This window comes from Boleophthalmus pectinirostris, unplaced genomic scaffold, assembly GCF_026225935.1.
Source record: "Boleophthalmus pectinirostris isolate CB_2022bp ecotype Guang Dong unplaced genomic scaffold, ASM2622593v1 HiC_scaffold_12, whole genome shotgun sequence".
Classification (NCBI taxonomy): Eukaryota; Metazoa; Chordata; class Actinopteri; order Gobiiformes; family Gobiidae; genus Boleophthalmus; species Boleophthalmus pectinirostris.
In genome coordinates, this window is record NW_026571018.1 from 31,294,120 (window position 1) to 31,313,737 (window position 19,618).

The following is a 19,618-nucleotide window of genomic DNA, read 5'->3' on the forward strand; positions in this document are numbered from 1 at the left end:
GAATTGCATAGTCTATCCAGCATTCTAGTGCATTATGGATTTATTTATTCTGCATTTACTTATGAGCCATAACCACTTTGTAAAAAAATTATTGTTACTGCTATAACCACTCCTTTAATACATGCCTTGTAGTCCTCCATTTGCTCTCCTCATCATCTGTGATATCAACTCGTAGTTGTTGCAGGTTTCATCATGTCTTTTCTGTCATTCGGGTTCAGAGCGAATGTGTGCGTCCATAGATGATCTTTGATTGGAGGACACGACACGGTGACGTCATTTCAACACGAGCGGGGAATTTCTGCTCCGTTTCATCCGCACGGGCGTCCCCTGTGGTCATCTGGTGTGCTGCGCCCTCTGCTGTTGGGTCTGCGCATTACAGTTTTAGTGAGCCGTGAACGCCGCTCTTCTGCTCGTGTGAACGCGTTTGTGTTGTGCGCATGTCCGTCAGCGCGCAGGTCCACAGAGACCGCTCCAGGAAACAGGAGACACGGCTGTTTATTTATTTAGCCTGGATCATAGACTCGTTTTATTGGCTTTATCAGCTACTGTGCAGGCAAAGAGGAGAAACTGTCCGTAGAATATTTGAGTTTGGATTGTAATTTAAAGCTCCTATATTATATTTTGTGATCTATGTTGTAATATTTTTTCCTCATCAAAAACACACCATGAGTTGTGTTTTGTTTCATTCACACATTTAAAAAAATTTATTTAATTATTTGCTGTTGTTGTTGTTGTTGTTTTTCTCTCAAACTATATATATATATAATATATATATATATATATATATATATATATATATATATATATATATACATACACAGTGGCGGAGTTAGAAATTTGGGGGCCCTAGGCAAACTTAAGTTTGGGGCCCTCGCTATAATGCATAATTTTTTGTTTTTTTGTTTTGTTTTGGGGTTTTTTTGGCACTTTCTCCATTGTTCTTGAGACATACACATTTCTCTATTTTTTTTTTAATTATGGTGGATTTGAAACTTGTCTAGTTCGGTCACCTACTAGATAACCACAACTGAAAGTAGTTTTATTTTTTTGCTCGTACAATTACGTTTTTGTTTACCTCCATTACATATGATGATTATTATTTTTCTTATGATTATTGTTTAACAGTAAACTACTCTCATTTAATGTCATATTGAGAGAAAAATCAAATTGCTCCGAGGCCTCAGCCATTTGTGGGACTGAGGGCAATTGGTTGGGGGCCCTTCAGGTTTGGGGGCCCTATGTAGATGCCTACTTTTGCCTTAGCGCACCACCTCTGTACATACACACATACATACAAACATACTTATACATATATCATTTAAAACCAAACCAAAACAATAACAAAACTGACATACAAGTAAACATACATTGAGGCAGATAAATCATACAAAGAAATCAATCCAAGAAACTAAGAATAAAATCCTGATTCTTCTGTAATATTGAGTGTTTTGATAGATTTAATGTTAGAAATACTGTTTTTGAAGTGTTTGAAGATAATTCTTAATGTCGAGGATATTTATTTTAAAAAGTCTGTGGTCTATGTTTGGAGAATTTGGATTTATGGATATGAAATTTTGCACAGGTTTACTAAATATTCAGTTTTATATAGTTTATGATGGAAGTGGATGTGTTTATGATTTAACTGAAAACACCTTGTTCCACCTCATGATGCAGTACCTGCCAATCTCTACTGAACGAAAGGTAAAAAGTAGCTGTTAAAGTGAAAATTACAAGGTGGAACAGATCATTTTGAGCTTTGGAGATGTAGACAGACTAATAATAATAATAATATTATTAATAATTCCCCTACAGATTACAGATTACATACACCAAAATGTAGTTTGTAATCCATTAAATTACTTAAAGTGAGTAAAGTAATCTGAATACTTTGGATTACTTGGTTTGCTGTAGAGAAGCAAAGACTTGGAAATCTTCACATAAGATGTTTTGTCTGTTAAAAGTCAATAAAAAGCCCAGACTTTACTGAACCAAATTAAAAATATTATTGATAGAAGAGAAAGAGACACAGTCTGCGCGCAACATGGTTTAGTCCTGTTAAATCCTGGTTTAGTCCTGGTTTAGTCCTGCTTTAGACTTGGTTTAGACTTGGTTTAGACCTGTTTTAGACCTGGTTTTAGACTTGGTTTAGACCTGGTTTTAGACCTGGTTTAGACCTGGTTTAGACCTGGTTTAGACCTGGTTTTAGACCTGGTTTAGGCCTGGTTTAGACTTGGTTTTAGATCTGGTTTTAGACCTGGTTTAGTCCTGGTTTAGTCCTGGTTTAGACCTGGTTTAGACCTGGTTTTAGACCTGGTTTTAGACCTGGTTTAGTCCTGGTTTTAGACCTGGTTTAGACCTGGTTTAGACCTGGTTTTAGACCTGGTTTAGACCTGGTTTAGACCTGGTTTAGACCTGGTTTTAGACCTGGTTTTAGACCTGGTTTAGACCTGGTTTTAGACCTGGTTTAGACCTGGTTTAGACCTGGTTTAGACCTGGTTTAGACCTGGTTTTAGACCTGTTTAGACCTGGTTTAGACCTGGTTTAGACCTGGTTTAGACCTGGTTTAGACCGGTTTAGTTTAGACCTGGTTTAGACCTTTAGACCTGGTTTTAGACCTGTTTAGACCTGGTTTTAGACCTGTTTAGACCTGGTTTAGACCTGGTTTAGACCTGGTTTTAGACTGGTTTAGACCTGGTTTAGACCTGGTTTTAGACCTGGTTTAGACCTGGTTTAGACCTGGTTTAGACCTGGTTAGACCTGGTTTAGACCTGGTTTAGACCTGGTTTTAGACCTGGTTTAGACCTGGTTTAGACCTGGTTTAGACCTGGTTTAGACCTGGTTTTAGACCTGGTTTAGACCTGGTTTTAGACCTGGTTTAGACCTGGTTTTAGACCTGGTTTAGACCTGGTTTAGACCTGGTTTTAGACCTGGTTTAGACCTGGGTTTAGACCTGGTTTAGTGTGCGGCAATGAGTGGAATTACCGGGGGAAAAAAACAAAGAAAAAGAGATAGCCCGAAATGTGAAAACAGGAAAATACCGCCGTGTAATCCATTTATTTCAACCAAGTAACTGTAATCCAGTTACCACTCATTAAAACAGTAACTGTAACCGAATACAGTTACTCATAATTTGTACTCTGATTACGTAACTCCGGTACATGTAATCTGTTACTCCCCAACACTGATTAACATCACATGGCTTAAACCTCAAGAGTCAGTTTTGTGTAATCTTATATTAGCAGGTCAGATCTATAACTGCTACTCCATGCAAGCATTTGTTATAAGTTACTTTTGTCTAATACCAATACATTTTTTTAAAGATTATGTTTTTCAGAATACCCAGAGATTCCTTCAAGGACCTGAACAGAACATGTGTGTACTGTAACCACTGAGCCACCACTGCCTGTCGTTCTTGAAGCAATACTCATGCAACTCAGAATGTGACTGTAGTTGAATCATCGTTGCTCTGGTTTAAGTATACTCCCATCTGCTGGTTGTAAGTTGTCACTACAGCCAAACGCATTATCATCTTAATAATAACTGCACCTTAACCTTAAAGGTGCATTGTGTAACTTTCCTGGTGCAGGGTCCGTCAAATGCTTTTTTCCGTGGACATGTTATTGCTTTGTATGGAAAGTTTCACAGTTATGGCCAAGTTACAGGTCAGATCTGTGGAAAGGCGACCTCGCTCACAGTCAGAACACCTGTTTTTTGTTTTTTTGTTTAGGTATTTTTGAGCTATAAATCCAGCCGTAATTGAATAAATGTAAAGTAAAGCTGTTTAATGTCACACTGTGGAACATTCCAGTCAGAGCAATGACATCTCCATAGAAACAAGCAGGTGACGAACGGAGCCCCAACCAAAAAGTGACATGGTGAGCCTTTAAAGGAGCATGAAAATAATGATGAGATGATAATGAAAAAAAAAAAAAAACTTACTAAGTCATCTTCTGTCTTGTCAATCATGAGTCAATATGAGTCTACCCCAGCGGCTTGGTACAGTGTCCTTTTCTCTACTTTTACTCATGTTTGCGGTCAGTGGCCAAACTCAGGTGCACGTACTTACAGTCGTGACATTCACCTGGCGACAGCTCTTCAAACTGTGTAAAATAATCTGGCCCCATAACCTGTTGGCGGGGTCCCCCTCTGCACAGTGTTTAACATGACCATTGAGGGCCTGGTTACACGAGAACGCTTGCGGGTAAAAACAACTAAATATTTTATCGGAAGTGCTTTTTGTTTAGACGGTGACGGCGTTTTGGGGGCTTAAAAATGCAAAAATCTGAAATCACCATCCAGAGTGGAAAAGTTGAATACTTTCCGTCTACACTAGCCAAGACGCAAAACTCTGGTCAGATCTGCTCACGTCGTGTGCACGTTTACATCACATACATACAGTACACCTCTGTCGGGAGGTGTTCCTGGCATGTCCCTCCCGAAGGAGGCCCGGGGAAGACCCAGGACACGCTGGAGGGACTTTGGCTGCGTTCAGACTGCAGGGCTTAATGCTCAATTCCGATTTTTTTGTGAAATCTGATGTTTTTGCGAGGTCATTCACATTTCCAATTAAATGCGACTTGTATGTGACTCCAGTTTGAACAGTAAACGGCCCGAAAGTGTCCCACATGTGCACTAGAGGACACGATGATGTCAACCGCAGCGAGCGTGCTCTGTGTTTACGGAAGTTGTCCAAACATGGACGCGAGCATTGAGCACCTGGAGATTTTAAAGTTCCTCTCGTACCGGAGCCAGAACATGAACAACTTACTTGTTTTAAAGAGGAGAATAAGAAGGAGAAGGACGAGGTTTTTGGCCGTGGCGTTTTGTGGGGCAGCGGCAGCGACGTCCGTTGAAAGGAACGTGTGGATGTGGAGACGTAGCCAAGAGTGATGAGTGGTGATGTGCTTCGCTTCAGTGACACGGAGTTCATTAGCAATTTTCGCCTACTTCAGCGCAGAATAGTGACGTTTGTGGCTTGTTGATAATGTGTAGGTTGAATGAATGCGCTTTGGCTGTTCACACTGAAGTCACATGTCAAAAGATCAGACATGTATCAGTTTCAGGACCACATATCCAAGTGTCCTGGGTCGCATTTGAAAAAATCGGATCGGTGTCATTCAGACTGTCATTCAAAGATCGGATACAGGTCACATAGAGGCCAAAAAATCGGATTTAGGTCACTTCAGGCTGCAGTCTGAACGCAGCCTTAGTCTTTGGGCTGGCCTGGGAACAGCTTGGGGTCCACCTGGAGGAACTGGAGGACGTGTCCGGGGTTAAGGAAGTCTGGGAGTCCCTGCTTGGACCGCTGCCCCCGCAACCCGGCCCTGGATAAACGGAAGAAAATGCATGGATGGATGTTTGAGTAATGATTTATTATTAGTTTGTTACATCTCCAAAATTCAAAATGCCCTGTTCCACCTTGTGATGTCATCTAGTGCCAGTTTTCGAATCAACCACTACCGCTTTTAAAGTCTTTTCAGTAGAAATGAGCAATTCCAGGGCTGACATCACAAGGTGGAAATGAGTGTTTTCTGCTTGAGAGAAGAAAGCAAATGAAACAGAAAACATACACCAAGATTCTTGTAGAGGCGCAAATACAAGGAACAGTAAAATAAAAGTGAAAAAATGCATAGCACACTGCAAAGCTTTTTTTTATTTTTAATTTTTATTTTTTTATATAATGTTTCCGCAAAAAAGCTTTCATCAGATCATTTTTCCACAGTGTATGAGAGAAGAACTCAGCCTAAATATGCAGGATTTGTGTGTTAAACATGTGAACGAAACAAAACACAACTCCAGGTTTGTTTGTGACGAGGAAACAACATCACAACACATCAGAAAATAGCGTAACATGTGCACTTTAATACATGTATCAATTGATGTGGTGAATCTAATTGCTCCTAAATGGTTCACACCAACTTTTCAAATATGCTTTCACACGTCAGCGCTAATGATTTCTCTTGTAGTTTAGTTCGGCTTATAGTTCCAAAACAGAAACACGAGATAAAAACTACACCCCGTTGCCAAAAATAGGACCACACGCAGGATCTTGTTTAAAACTCGCACGAAAGGTTAAATCAACATTGTTAAATCCATTTTGATCAAGTTACTCCATCTGTTTTATGTCCGGCGAATTATGTTTGATAGTTGTTTACGTGTCTCCAAGCTGGACTCCCCCGTCAGGAATGTCCCATGGTCCGGTCAGACGGTCAGACCAGCTTCCTTTCCGCTCTCCGCTAATTTTAATCCTGACGCAAAGATGTGAGAGTGGACCCGTGACTCTCGGTTCGCCGCAAAGGTAAGTAAAGCCGGGGAATATTGTATGTGTACGTTTCAGTCAAATATTTGTACGATAGCTACTCGTGCTTTGTGATTTGCGCAGGTCGGAGAGAGCGGAGGCGGCGGATCTGGTTGGCATTTCACTATAACACCCTAAAAGGAATCGAAAGAGAGGAATTTCAGAAGATTTGGCAGCCCCAGAAGATGCCTGTGAGCTAATATGCGAGCAAATGGGACAATGTGAAACAACAAGTGAGCAGGTGTGTACAAAAACTTCCAAATATTGTCAAGGGGTGTCACACATGTATCTCTATGGTGAAATGTTCAGGAGTAACACAGTGCACAGATGAACAAATACTAGAGGTGTAACGGTGCACAAAAATCACGGTTCGGTACGTACATCGGTTTTGAGATCTCGGTTAGGTTCATTTTCGGGAACAAAATGCAACTTTTTACTTGTTGTTTATTTGTGTTTTTATTAAACCAACTATTTGTTTTAACATTATACAAACGGGAAAATCAAATAAATGCAAACTGCTGCTTGGTATTACTAATAAGTTAAATCAAGTATTCTCAAATAAGCAACAAATGTATGAAATATTATAAAAAAAAAATTCCTTGTAATCAGTAGACAAAACTTTTCAGACTTTTCTTCATATTTGTGGCCACAATAACCAACTTGTACTCACTGTTACAATGTCCCCAGGGAGGGCAGAGATTCCGTGCCGGCGAATGAGGACCAGAAGCTCGACGACCGTAGTTTTGCGAGGACGTGGTTCGAAAGGGACGTAGTCAAGGCGGGGGGCAATTGTTGTCAAAGCAGTCGCCCTAACTATAAAGCGCCGCGGGAAACACTGCCACCCCAATCACGGACGAATTCCCTCGTGAATATTAAAGAGCCGAGGCTTCCGTGTAGCTGCACATGTAGTGGCGGAATGTAAACACACACCAATTGCGCGAACTCACTCGTGCACAGCCCTGCACCGAACCGATCGTCCCGTACTGAAACAGTTTGGCAGGAATACATGTACTGTTACACCCCTAGTAAATAATGTCAGAAAGTTTGATGGTCTGAAAACTCGAGAAAAAATACAAAATGTAGTTCAGGAGTCTGTGATGAATCATGAATGCAAGAGTTTATGGAGAATGAGTAACTGAAAAAACTGTGGCTAAAGCACCTGTTGTAGTTCCAGTTAAGTCAGGTTTTTTTATGGTCAGACTGTGTTAAAATAAAACACAAAAGTCTCACAAAGTCTAACAAAGCCTCAGACAGAGCAGGGCCTACAGTTAGCATCGCACTCCCAGGGAATGTTGATGACGTCAGCTGCAAAGTAACAGAACAACTTGAAAGAAAAGAGTTGGCATAAATTCTAGTCTAAATAGAATATAGTGGCAGTAGTAGTAGTAGTAGTAGTAGTAGTAGTAGTAGTGGCAGTGGCAGTAGTTGCAGTGGTAGTAGTGGCAGTAGTAATAATGGCAATAGTAGTAGTAGCAATAGTAGTAGTATTAGTAGTAGTAGTAGTGGCAGTGGCAGTAGTAGTAGTAGTAGTAGCAGTAGTATAGTATTAGTGGTAGTAGTGGCAGTAGTAGTATTGGCAATAGTAGTAATAGTAGTAGTAGTAGTAGTGGCAGTAGTATAGTAGTAGTGGTAGTAGTAGTAGTAGTAGTAGTGGCAGTAGTAGTGGTAGTAGTTGTAGTAGTAGTAGTAGTAGTAGTAGTAGTAGTGTAGTAGTAGTAGTAGTAGTAGTAGTAGTAGTAGTAGTAGTAGTAGTAGTAGTAGTAGTAATAGTGGTGGTAGTACTGGTGGTAGTAGTAGTAGTAGTGGTGGTAGTAGTACTAGTAGTAGTAGTAGTAGTAGTAGTAGTGCTAGTAGTAGTAGTACTAGTAGTAGTAGTAGTAGTAGTAGTGGTAGTAGTGGCAGTAGTAGTGGTAGTGGTAGTAGTTGTAGTAGTAGTAGTAGTGGTAGTGGTGGTAGTAGTAGTAGTGCTAGTAGTAGTAGTAGTAGTAGTAGTAGTAGTAGTAGTGTAGTAGTAGTGGTAGTAGTAGTGGTAGTAGTAGTAGTAGTAGTAGTAGTAGTAGTAGTAGTAGTAGTAGTAGTAGTAGTAGTAGTAGTAGTAGTGGTAGTAGTGGCAGTAGTAGTGGTAGTAGTAGTAGTAGTAGTAGTAGTAGTGGTAGTAGTAGTAGTGCAGTAGTAGTAGTAGTAGTAGTAGTAGTAGTAGTAGTAGTAGTGGTAGTAGTGGTAATAGTGGTGGTAGTACTGGTGGTAGTAGTTGTGGTGGTAGTAGTAGTGGTAGTGGTGGTAGTAGTAGTAGTAGTAGTGCTAATAGTAGTAGTACTTGTAATGGTAGTAGTGGCAGTAGTAGTAGTAATGCTTTAATGATTTTTTTTGCGAGATTGTTTACATTTCCAGTTAAATGTGTGTCTCCAGTGTGAACTTTAAACAGCCCAGAAGTGTCCCAGACAAACACTGAAGGACACAACGACGTCACACACAGTGAGTGAGCTCAGTGTTTACGACCTAAACACTGTTTGTGTTTTACAAGCTCATAAAGTTATTTTGTATTGAAAGAAAAACAAATAAACCAAAGTTGCTGATTAAGATAAGACCAAGACTAAATCATGACTTTACCATAAGAAAGAAGTCCATGTATCATTTGTTTATTTATTTTTTCTAAATAAAACCAAAAATATTTTTTTGTTTTTTTCTTCATTATTTGTCTCCAAAACCAGAATGAAAAAACATAACAATTTGTTTTCGATTTTGTGTATAAATGAATAATGGAAAAAAACGGATAATGTTCCGTGACTTAAACTGCAATGCTGGACTTTTGCACCACATATGGACTGAACCAGGACTAAACCAGGACTAAACCAGGACTAAACCAGGACTGATCCTAGGGCTGAACCAGGATTAAACCAGGACTGAACAAGGACTAAAACAGGACTAAACCAGGACTGAACCAGGACTAAACCAGGTCTAAACCAGGTCTAAACCTGGCCCAAACCAGGTCTAAACCAGGACTAATCTTGTCCATATGGTTATCCCCTTGGGGTGCAGAGTTCTGATTTAGTCCTGTTTAATCCTGTTTTAGTCCTGGTTCAGTCCCGGTTTAGTCTGTTAGGGTCAAAGGTTTTTTCCATTATTCATTTAAACACAAAATCAAAAACTGAAAAAAAAAAACCCCAAAAACCAAATTGGTATCCATTTTTTTATTTTGGCTTTGGACACAAATAATGAAGAAAACAGTAGTTTTTTTCATTTTATTATTTTTGGCTTTATTCTGAAAAACAAATGAACGAATGATACACAGATTGAAATACAGCAGGATTGCCAAAACCAAGACTTAAATTACATCCAGAATTGTACCGAACCAGACCTAGACCCGTGCAGACTGTGTACCATTTGTCGTACGCTCACCCCAGTTTGACAACCCGCGTCATCATATTCTCTTTCCTTAAAAAAAAACACCACTTTACATATTTATCAAACACACTTCTCAAATATGCAATCGGCGGATCCCCTCCCACACTCCCGCACCCGCTTGAACTTTCCCACGTCATTCTTAACAGCAGCTCCATCCAAAAGTCCAAAACTATCTCCTCAAATCCCGTAACGTGCTCTGGTTCTGCCGCTGGAGGAACTGTAACGCGAGCGCGAGCAGCTGTGGCTTTGCACTTGTCTGTCTGCTAATATTTTGGATGCCATTCGCTAAGATGTTCCAGATGTGAGGGTGCATCTGGCTCGCAGCGGCGCAGCGGAGTAGGAACTGAGCAATTTTGTGGATTTAAAGTTGGATTGGAGAAAACCAGAGTTGAGTTGTTCGCGGGTAAGTGAAGCAGGATGACACATTTGGATAATACACAACTGTGACTGTGTGAGAACGTTGGGAAGAAAAGCTGTTTTTAGAATTAGGTTTTTTTTTTTACTGTTTTCAAGAACATCATCACTTGCTTTAAAGGTGCACTGCGTAACTTTTTGGTTAGGAGTCCATCACCTGCTTGTTTCTACAGATATGTCATTGTAACAGTGTGACATTAAACAGCTCGGCCTTACATTTATTGAATTACAGGTGGTTTTATAGCTCAAAAATACCTCGAAAAACAGACATTCTGACTGTGAGCGGGGTTGCCTCTCCACAGATCTGACCTGCACCTTTAAATATCATATATATTTAACAGAGAAATACTATAAAATCTTTAAAAACCAATGAAGATAAAACTAAATCTGGAGTATTTATTGGAGTACAATCTGTCTATCACTCATTCATTTGTTTTTCAATATAAAACCAAAAATAAGAAAACAAAAAAACAACTATTTTCTTCATTATTTGTCTCAAAAACCAAAATGAAAAAAATGGATAACGATTTGTTTTTTCAATTTTCGATTTTGTGTTTAAATGAAGAATGGAAAAAACAGAAAACAGCTGTTTCCTGTTTCGTGACTTAAACTGCGATGCCGGACTGAACCAGGACTAAACCAGGACTGAACCAGGACTAAACCAGGACTGAACCAGGACTAAACCAGGACTGAACCAGGACTAAACCAGGACTGAACCAGGAATAAACCAGGACTGAACCAGGAATGAACCAGGACTGAACCAGGAATGAACCAGGACTGACCTGTTTTCAGTCCCGGTCTGGTCCTAGTCTGGTCCCGGTCTGGTCCTAGTCTCAGTCCTGGTCGGTCCCGGTCTGGTCCTGGTCTGGTCCTAGTCTCAGTCCCGATCTGGTCCCGGTCTAGTCCTAGTCTCAGTCTTGATCGGTCCCAGTCTGGTCCTAGTCTCAGTCCTGGTAGGTCCCGGTCTGGTCCTAGTCTCAGTCCTGGTCGGTCCCGGTCTGGTCCCGGTCTGGTCCCCGTCTGGTCCTAGTCTCAGTCCTGGTTGGTCCCGGTCTGGTCCTAGTCTCAGTCCTGGTCGCTCCCGGTCTGGTCTGGTCCCTGGTCTCTGGTCCCGGTCTGGTCCTAGTCTCAGTCCTGGTTGGTCCCGGTCTGGTCCTAGTCTCAGTCCTGGTCGCTCCCGGTCTGGTCCCGGTCTGGTCCCTGTCTGGTCCTAGTCTCAGTCCTGGTCGGTCCCGGTCTGGTCCTGGTCTGGTCCTAGTCTCAGTCTCGATCTGGTCCCGGTCTAGTCCTAGTCTCAGTCTTGATCGGTCCCGGTCTGGTCCTAGTCTCAGTCCTGGTCGGTCCCGGTCTGGTCCCGGTCTGGTCCTAGTCTCAGTTCTGGTCAATCCCAGTCTGGTACTAGTCTCAGTCCTGGTCTGGTCCTAGTCTCAGTCCTCGTCGGTCCCGATCTGGTCCCAGTCTGGTCCCGGTCTGGTCCTAGTCTCAGTTCCGGTCTGGTCCTAGTCTCAGTTCCGGTCTGGTCCCGGTCTCAGTCCCGGTCTGGTCCCGTTCATCCTCCAAGGCTCTGACCTGATCCAGACAGAACAGAGACTCTTTCTGCAGTAGAGCGCGGGGAGAAACGGGGGAAATGCGCCGAGGAAGACGTTTGTTTGATTGCGTTTTGAACAGTTATTTTACGCTTCACACACACACACCCTCCTCATGGAAAACACACGAAGAAATGCAGATGATGCAGCTTTTAAGTTAACGGCGACTGATGTGTCTGTGGAAGAAGGAAACAGAGCTGCTGCACGTGAGCTCGGCATCGGTGAGTCGACGGTGAGACTTTGGCGACGGCAGCGTGACGAACTGACTCAGTGCAAAAAGACGACAAAAGCTTTCAGAGGCGATAAAAACAGACGGCTCGAACTTGAAAAAAATTCTTGAAGACGTGGACACCTGCGGCTTTTATTCAGATGCGACCTACATATGTACAGTTTTAAAATTTTGTCGATGCAGCTTATATTCAAGTGCGCTCAATAGTCCAGAAAATATGGTAAATGTGAAATAGACAAGTTTAATACCTAGAAGTATGCAAAAATATTGAAATATCCTTATATCGTATTGTTTAATTTAATGATACAGCATCGATATCGTGGGCTGCTGTATCGATATATTGCGAGTAAGAGTATTTTTTAAGTATATTTTACTAAATTATTTTGTGTATTTTGTAGGGATGTAACAATATCCAAATCTCATGGTACGATATTATCACGAGATACACCTCACGATACGATATTTATTGCGATATTTTGTAGAGGCTGATATAACTGTAGACGGGACTCTTTTTTTTTTTTGCTTTTAAAATACCTTGACAAGATTTTCGTGTGAATTATTTTCATTTTAATCCCAAGAATTCAAGTAAAAAACATATTTCTTTGTGTTGTCAGCACTGAAATGAATCATGGGATATGTAGTTCCCAATGTTTATAAGCTGTTGCTACTGTAAAACCATGTATTTAAGCAAAGAAACTTGTCTCCCATGATATTATTGTGAGACTTTTGACGATACGATATCACGATATTTAAGTTATTGTTACATCCCGAGTATTTTGTGTAATTGTGTTGACGTTTTTGCTGTTTTGATGAGTAAATTGGGTGTTTTTCATATTCACTTTCTAGAAACTTAGTGAACTTTTAGCATCACAGCCATGAATTTTTTAGCCTTTCTTTTTCACTGAACCGTATCGAATTGACTTGAGATATATCGCATCTAATCGTATTGAATCGAAAGCGCACTATATCGAAAAACATATCCTATCGTGGCCTATGTATCGAGGTATGTATCGTATCGGCAACTTCTTAATGATACCAACCATCACATCGTCATGGAGACAAGCAGGTGGTGGACCCTCTTACCAGAAAAAAATCACACACACGGCGCATCTTTAAAGTCACACTGCGGAATCTTCTGCCTATCTCTTTCACTTGTTACTCTCCTCGGCCTTGATCCGATCCAGGTGACGTTACATCGCTGCCATCTGGAAACAATTTCTACAAGAAAGAAAAAAAAAAAAACCTCAAGGCAAAGCGTCAAAGATAGGAGACTAGTTTGGACATGTATCGCTTTGTGTTTGGATAACGGCCAGTCCAGCACGTCTGCGCGGGCTTTTATCATCCACACGACGACACAGAGGGGCAGACGTTTACAGAGCGCGCTGCTGGGAATAGTTTTGTTTGTTCCTGTAAGACCAAAATGAGGGCAGCGCTGTCTTCTCTGCCCTGCTTTTCCTGTCTCAAACGCTCCCAACAAGTGGAAGAAGCAACTGGAAGCAGAAAATAATGGAGGGATTAAAGTGCGTATGGCAGCTTTTCATGTTTTGGTGTTTTTGTGGTTATGATTTGGGTCGGTGGGAGAGTTAAGAGTTAAATGGGAGTTTGTGAAGATAAAAAAAAAAAGTTGGAACAGGGGGTAGCGGTGATTTTTAAAGGTGCACTGCGTGATAGTTTGCTTTGCCTGCTTGTCTCCGTGGAAATATTATTGCACTAACAGCCCTATGAGAGATTACAGTTCAGATCTGTGGAGAGTCAGCTCTATTCACAGAAGGAATGATTGTATTTTTGAGCGATAGAAACACCTGTAATAAGTAAATGCTAGATGTTTAATGCCATACTGCGGAACATTCCAGGCAAAGCAATAACGTCTCCATGGAGATAAGTACGTTTAAAACAGAATATCTCTCAGTACCAAAGTCATTAATGGTGAAAATTTGTCCAAAATGTATAGACAATTAACGATTATTTTTTGAACAAATAAGAATTTTTAGCATTTATTTCTATCGTACAATGAAATTATTTGATCTTCTGATAATTTATTTGAATAAATTCTCAGTTTTCAGACCAAGGTTGAGTTTGATTTCATATCTGACACTTTCGACTGTGATGTGACGTTGCTGAGAAGTGTCTGTTCAGCGGATTTAGATGTAACTTTTGTGTCATTTAGCCATTGTTAAAGGTGCAATGAGCAACTTTTCTACTGCAGGGTCCACTACCTGCTTGTCTCCATGGAGATGTTAGTGCTTTATTTAGAATGTTCCAAAGTACAGATTAAGGCCCCATCCACACTAGTACGTATTTGAGTCGTTTTTCATTGTGGATGCAGTGTTCGTCCACACTAATCTGATGGAAAACGACTCCAGACAGAACAGACTCACCATCAGCAGAACACCCCTCTGTCAAAGAAAGAACACTCCTATTCCACTGAGTCGTGTCCTTTAGTCCGACAGAAGCTGAACTGCATCAGCACGCAATAGCAAGCTGTTTTGAGCGCTCAGTTTATGCAAATGAGCCGGTTTTAAGTTTAATTTCTGTAAAACGGAAACAAATATGCTCAAAGCTGTGGGATAAGGAAGGCTTGCGGACACAGAACCGATGTGTCTGGACGCAAATTGTTTCCAATGCGGTGATACATTCGTTTTAGTGTAAACGGGGTCTCAGCCTATCAATCACAAGGGAGACAAGAAGGTTACAGAACTACGCTACATTACCAGTTCAGATCTGTGGAGAGGCGCCCCTAATCACAGAAGGAATTAATGTACTTCTGAGCACTCATAATGAATAAATGTTAGATGGATATGTTTAATGTCATACCAAGGGAAAGCAATAACATCTCCATGGAGAAAAGCAGGTACCAGACCCCCGCAAGAAAGGTTACGCTGTGCACCTTTAACAGTATGACAGTGGTGTTTGTTTACTGATCTGAAGCTTGGTGGTTCAAATCTCAACATAAACATCATTGGTGGAGCGGTCAAATCCACTAACCCACATGTTGGCAGTGTGACTCCAGCTCCCACAGATAAATGCTGTTGTGTCCTCGGGCAAGACACTTAACCCACCTCGGCCCCAGTGTCTCTGTACGCTGGTGTGTGAATGTGTGTGTGAATGTGCGAGTGGTTCCTTGTTGTGCAGCGTTTTGAGTGTCTTGAAGGTGGAAAAGCGCTGTATAAAAATGTGACCATTTACCATTTATCGATATGGTTGCTAGGTAACCGTAGAAATCCCCCCCTAGGAATCCTATTTACATATGTCACAAGTGCTGTTTGTGTCCAACCAGAAAGTAAAATTATAGGCCTAAACTTCAAAGCTTAAAAAAGGTTAAAAATGTAGTAAAACAAACTAGAAAAGCAGTCAGAGAGCGCAGACCTCCGCCAAGGACTACCCCCATTTTTTATATAAATTGCGATAAAATCAGTCTTCTGGATCAGATCCGGATCAGCCTTTGGAATATGAAAGAGGATCCCATTGTCCATCCCTGAGTCAAATTTCATGGGGTTTGGTCAATAATTAACCGAGATATTGAGAAACAAAATTTTTGGCCCCATTTACCACAACGTTAACTAAAATTTCAAAGTGATCCCGAATCCACAATTTCTTAAGGATCACCCCCAAAATGAAATCTTCCTTTTCACATTTCCAACAAAGCCTGAAAATTTCATCAAAATCGGTCCATAACTTTTTGAGTTATGTTGCTAACAGAGAAACAGACAAACAAAGAAACAAACAGACAAACGCCGGCAAAAACATAACCTCCTTAGTGGAGGTAAAAATAGTAAAAAGCCACAGAATGTAGCATTTTTGCCCAAAATAGACTTGTCTATCTCAAGGGAGACTATTCCAAAGTATGCCTGTAATCTTGTATTTCAGTGGAATCATGCAGCTGACTTTCCACCAAGTTAGTGTATCTTAAAAGGCCCATATTACGCAATTTTCTGATCTATGTTATAATGTTTTTTCCTTGTGAAAAACAAACCCGGAGTTGTATTTTGTTTCATTCACATATCTTTAACACACATACTCTGCAGATTTAGGTAATCATATTTTTCTATCCAACGGAAAACACTCTGTTCCACTTTGTGATGTCATGTAAAATCGATACACTGTCACTAGAATCATTTTGGATGATTTCAGCTCTGGAATTCCCAATCTGTAGTGAACTAAAGGTCGCTGTTAACTTGAAAAATACCTCTTCATGACATCACGAGGTGGAACAGAGCATTTTGAACTTTGGAGATGTAGACAGACTAATAATTCAGGGTTACTCAAACATGTGTGAATGAAACAAAACAAAATACATCTCATAAGAGTCCGTTTTGTGTAATATAGTCCTTTTGATGCAGTGACACTAATATCCGCTTTAATTCTCCATTGCAGCCTGTTGTTCTTCCCTCCGATACACAGGATTCTCCCGGGATGTACGAGGTGGGGGACGTGACCGTGCTGCCCCCCACCCCCTCAGCCTCTCCTCAGGACAGACCCACACACGAGAACAGGACTCTGACCAGACTCTACTGCAAGAACGGAGGATACCACCTGAGAATCACTCCAGAGGGCAGAGTGAGCGGGGGCAGGCAGGACAATGACCCCTATGGTAAGAATGGATTTCAACAACGCAGGAGGAGGAGGACAAACAGACAGATAGATAGATAAATAGAGAGATAAATAGTAGTAGTGAATGCTTTTGTTTTGTAGATGTGCTGAGGCTGAGGGCTGTGAGTGTGGGGGTGGTGGTGATAAAGGGGGAGCACAGTGGACGGTACCTGGCCATGGACACAGAGGGACGCCTGTACGGAGCTGTAAGTCACTCTTTACGCTTAATATACTCCTTTATTATGCAAAAGCCATGCTATAATGTTGTTACCTCCTCATACCTGGTGTTGTGTTTAGTTTCATTCACACATGTTTGAGTAATCTTTTATTATCCAACTGTCTACATCCTTGAGTTCAAAATGCTCAGTTCCACCTTTAGCGTTTTCAGGCTGACAGAGAACTGTGCCAGTGCTGGTTCCTGCACCTAATCTTGAACCGACTGACATGTTCACACTGAAAATCAAAGCGTTCAGAAATCGAAAAGTTGGTTCGCGATGGCAATCAAGTAAAACATGGTTTTCCAAGCGAACCCTAATGACACAGTAGTTGTCAGCAGATTCATCCTGGTCACATGTGGTACAATAAACAAAGTGTGTGGAATATGGTGGAGAAATCAAGTGACAAGAAGATTGTCCAGTGGTCGGTGGACGAGACCAAATATTTGCTCTATCTGTGTTCACCTGGTAAGGCTCCATCTTTGGATTGGGCATCTCTGCTGCCTTCTTCACAGCAGATGTTGTAGCAGAGCTCGGCTCAGACAAATAATGATTTGTATAAGTACAAACTCTCACTGGTGTCGATATTTCCTCACTCTGACATCCGCTTTCCGCCCAGGCCTGTCTGAAGAACCCGGCCCGAAAACAGCTTGTGTGATGTCTTGAAGTGGTACATTTTACTTTTACTTCAGTAGAGGTTGGAAATTCCAGTGCTGAAATGATCCAAATGATTCTAGTGAAGTGGAGTGTGTTTAAAAACACCGTGGAGCACTTCCTGTGTTACCACACAATATCACAAGGTGAAGTTTTCTGCTTGAGAGAAGAACTCGGGGTAGAACTCTGGGTTAGTGACGAGGAAACAATATTATAAGATGAATCAGAAAATAGTGTAATGTGGACCCTTCTGTGAGTGGGGGCACCTCTCCATAGATCTGACCTGTAACTTGGCTTGGTTGAGTCACCTGCGTGTCTTAGTGGAGATTATGTCATCATACCATACCTTGGAACAACTCACAACATGACAGCTCCATAGAGACATACAGGTGATGGACCTTTTACTAAAAAACATTCCGTAGTGCACCGAAGTTAGTTTACTTGAAGATAATTAGTGAATTTTGACAAATATAAAACATAAAATGAGACATTAAATCAACACGACTTCTTATATATAGACAGAAAACTCATGTTATTGCGTCAACTTAATCTACTACTCCAAATCTACAAAATTATCTTTATGTAAATACAGTTTCAGATCTTCCACCAAGCCCTTTAAAATTTTATCTTATGACGTAAATTCCAGCTCACTCATTACTAATCATTCCTGGAAGTCTCATTTTGCAAGCTGGCCGACCCACGTCTCGAGAGGTCCACCTTACACAATCTGACCATTTCTGAGTAATACTCGCTCACTGCACCCAAAGGCCTTTCATCTGCCTTGAACACTCCTCTAACACTCATTCATATTCTTTCTTGAATATTCTTTCTCTGCAGGTATCTCTAAACGACGAATGCCACTTCATTGAGACGTACGAGGAGAATCATTACAACACGTACCGCTCGCAGAAGCTGGGATGGTACGTGGGACTCAAGAAGAACGGCCAGCCCAAACCGGGACAGGACACTCATCTGGGGCAGAAGGCCGTGTTCTTCTTGCCCAGGCCTGTCTGAAGAACCAGCACGTACACACACGCTATTGTTAAAGGTGCATTGTGTAACTTTTCTGGTGGAGGGTCCAATGGAGGGTCAAAGGCTTTTCTCCATGGAGATGTTATTGCTTTCTCTGGAATGTTTCACAGTATGGTGTTAAACCGTTCTATCTTCATGGAGACCAAACCAAACCAAGTGACAGGTCAGATCCGTGGTTATATCCATAGAAACAAGGAGGTGACGAACCCTCCACTCAAAAAGTTACACAATGCACCTTTAAAGTGGAACTAAACACCTAAACGCCACCAAAAATCATTTCAAATCAAGCTGCTAAACTGGGCAGTGCCTGTGGATTCTTGTGAGTTTTAAGTCATGTTAGAATGTTGTTACCTCCTCAAAAACAGACCTGAAGTTGTGTTTTGTTTCATTCTCACCATTTTGAGTAATCTAGTATTAGGGCCTGTTTACATGAGAACGCTTGCAGGTAAAAATGACTAAATATTTTATCTGAAGTGACACATGGAACCAAAGGGAGGACCCAAAATGCCGGACCGCTTCAGTTGTTTAATGTAACAAAACCAACAAAACTGAAGAAACCAAATCCAAAAATCCAAAACCAGAAACTACAAAAGACAAGATACTGACAATGACAAAAACAACGGACCAACAAAGGGCAGAGGAGAACACAGTGCATAAACGCACACACACACGGGTGAAACACAACTCAAACTATAAGCAGACAGGACAAATGTCAAAATGAAACACCAAAGGCACACAACACTATAGGAAAAGATACACCAAAATAAGCAAAACCAACAATGACAGAACATGACATGAAGTGCCTTTCGTTTAGACCAGGCATGTCCAAACTATGGCCCGGGGGCCAAATGCGATCAGACACATTTTTCTTGGCCCTCAGGCTTCTAGGTGAACAAATTACCTTGCCAATTAAAAAAATTTTTTTACTGCAAGTTTTTTGAAAATCTATGTTGAAAAGCTAATTTTAATATTTAACTTTTATTTTATATTTTAAGGAACATGATTAAAACTGGTGGACTAACGTGAACATGCACACATTTCAATTACTGTATGAGCACCAGTCTATGTCCCTCGATCGGCCCTCTGCTTCGTCTGTGTTTAGATATGTGGCCCTTGATGAAAAAAGTTTGGACACCCCTGGTTTAGACGGTGATGGCATTTTTGGGGCTTAAAAACGCAAAAATCTGAAACCACC

General features: G+C 41.1%; 1 protein-coding gene across 3 annotated transcripts; it reads left to right on the forward strand.

Annotated features, from left to right (window-relative positions):
- The first annotated feature begins 6,187 nt into the window (after positions 1-6,187).
- LOC110160403 (fibroblast growth factor 1-like) lies at positions 6,188-18,421 on the forward strand. Of its 3 annotated transcripts, XM_020925047.2 has the most exons (5): positions 6,188-6,298; positions 6,383-6,539; positions 16,307-16,523; positions 16,625-16,728; positions 18,229-18,421. In XM_020925047.2, the coding sequence occupies exons 2-5, from the start codon at positions 6,510-6,512 to the stop codon at positions 18,403-18,405; spliced, it is 528 nt and encodes a 175-aa protein (XP_020780706.1). In that variant the 5' UTR covers positions 6,188-6,298; positions 6,383-6,509; the 3' UTR covers positions 18,406-18,421. The 3 variants fall into 3 exon arrangements, with proteins under 3 accessions (XP_020780706.1, XP_055004662.1, XP_020780705.2); XM_055148687.1 differs by lacking the exons at positions 6,188-6,298; positions 6,383-6,539 and adding an exon at positions 9,993-10,106; XM_020925046.2 differs by lacking the exons at positions 6,188-6,298; positions 6,383-6,539 and adding an exon at positions 13,319-13,452.
- Positions 18,422-19,618: the final 1,197 nt, after the last annotated feature.

What these genes read in the sequence shown, in the direction of transcription:
- LOC110160403 (XM_020925047.2), top strand. Translation starts at nt 6,510, where the DNA reads ATGGGACAATGTGAAACAACAAGTGAGCAG. An exon ending in GCAGGACAATGACCCCTATG is followed by an intron (nt 16,524 to 16,624) that starts GTAAGAATGGAT and finishes TTTGTTTTGTAG; the next exon opens with ATGTGCTGAGGCTGAGGGCT. An exon ending in AGGGACGCCTGTACGGAGCT is followed by an intron (nt 16,729 to 18,228) that starts GTAAGTCACTCT and finishes CTTTCTCTGCAG; the next exon opens with GTATCTCTAAACGACGAATG.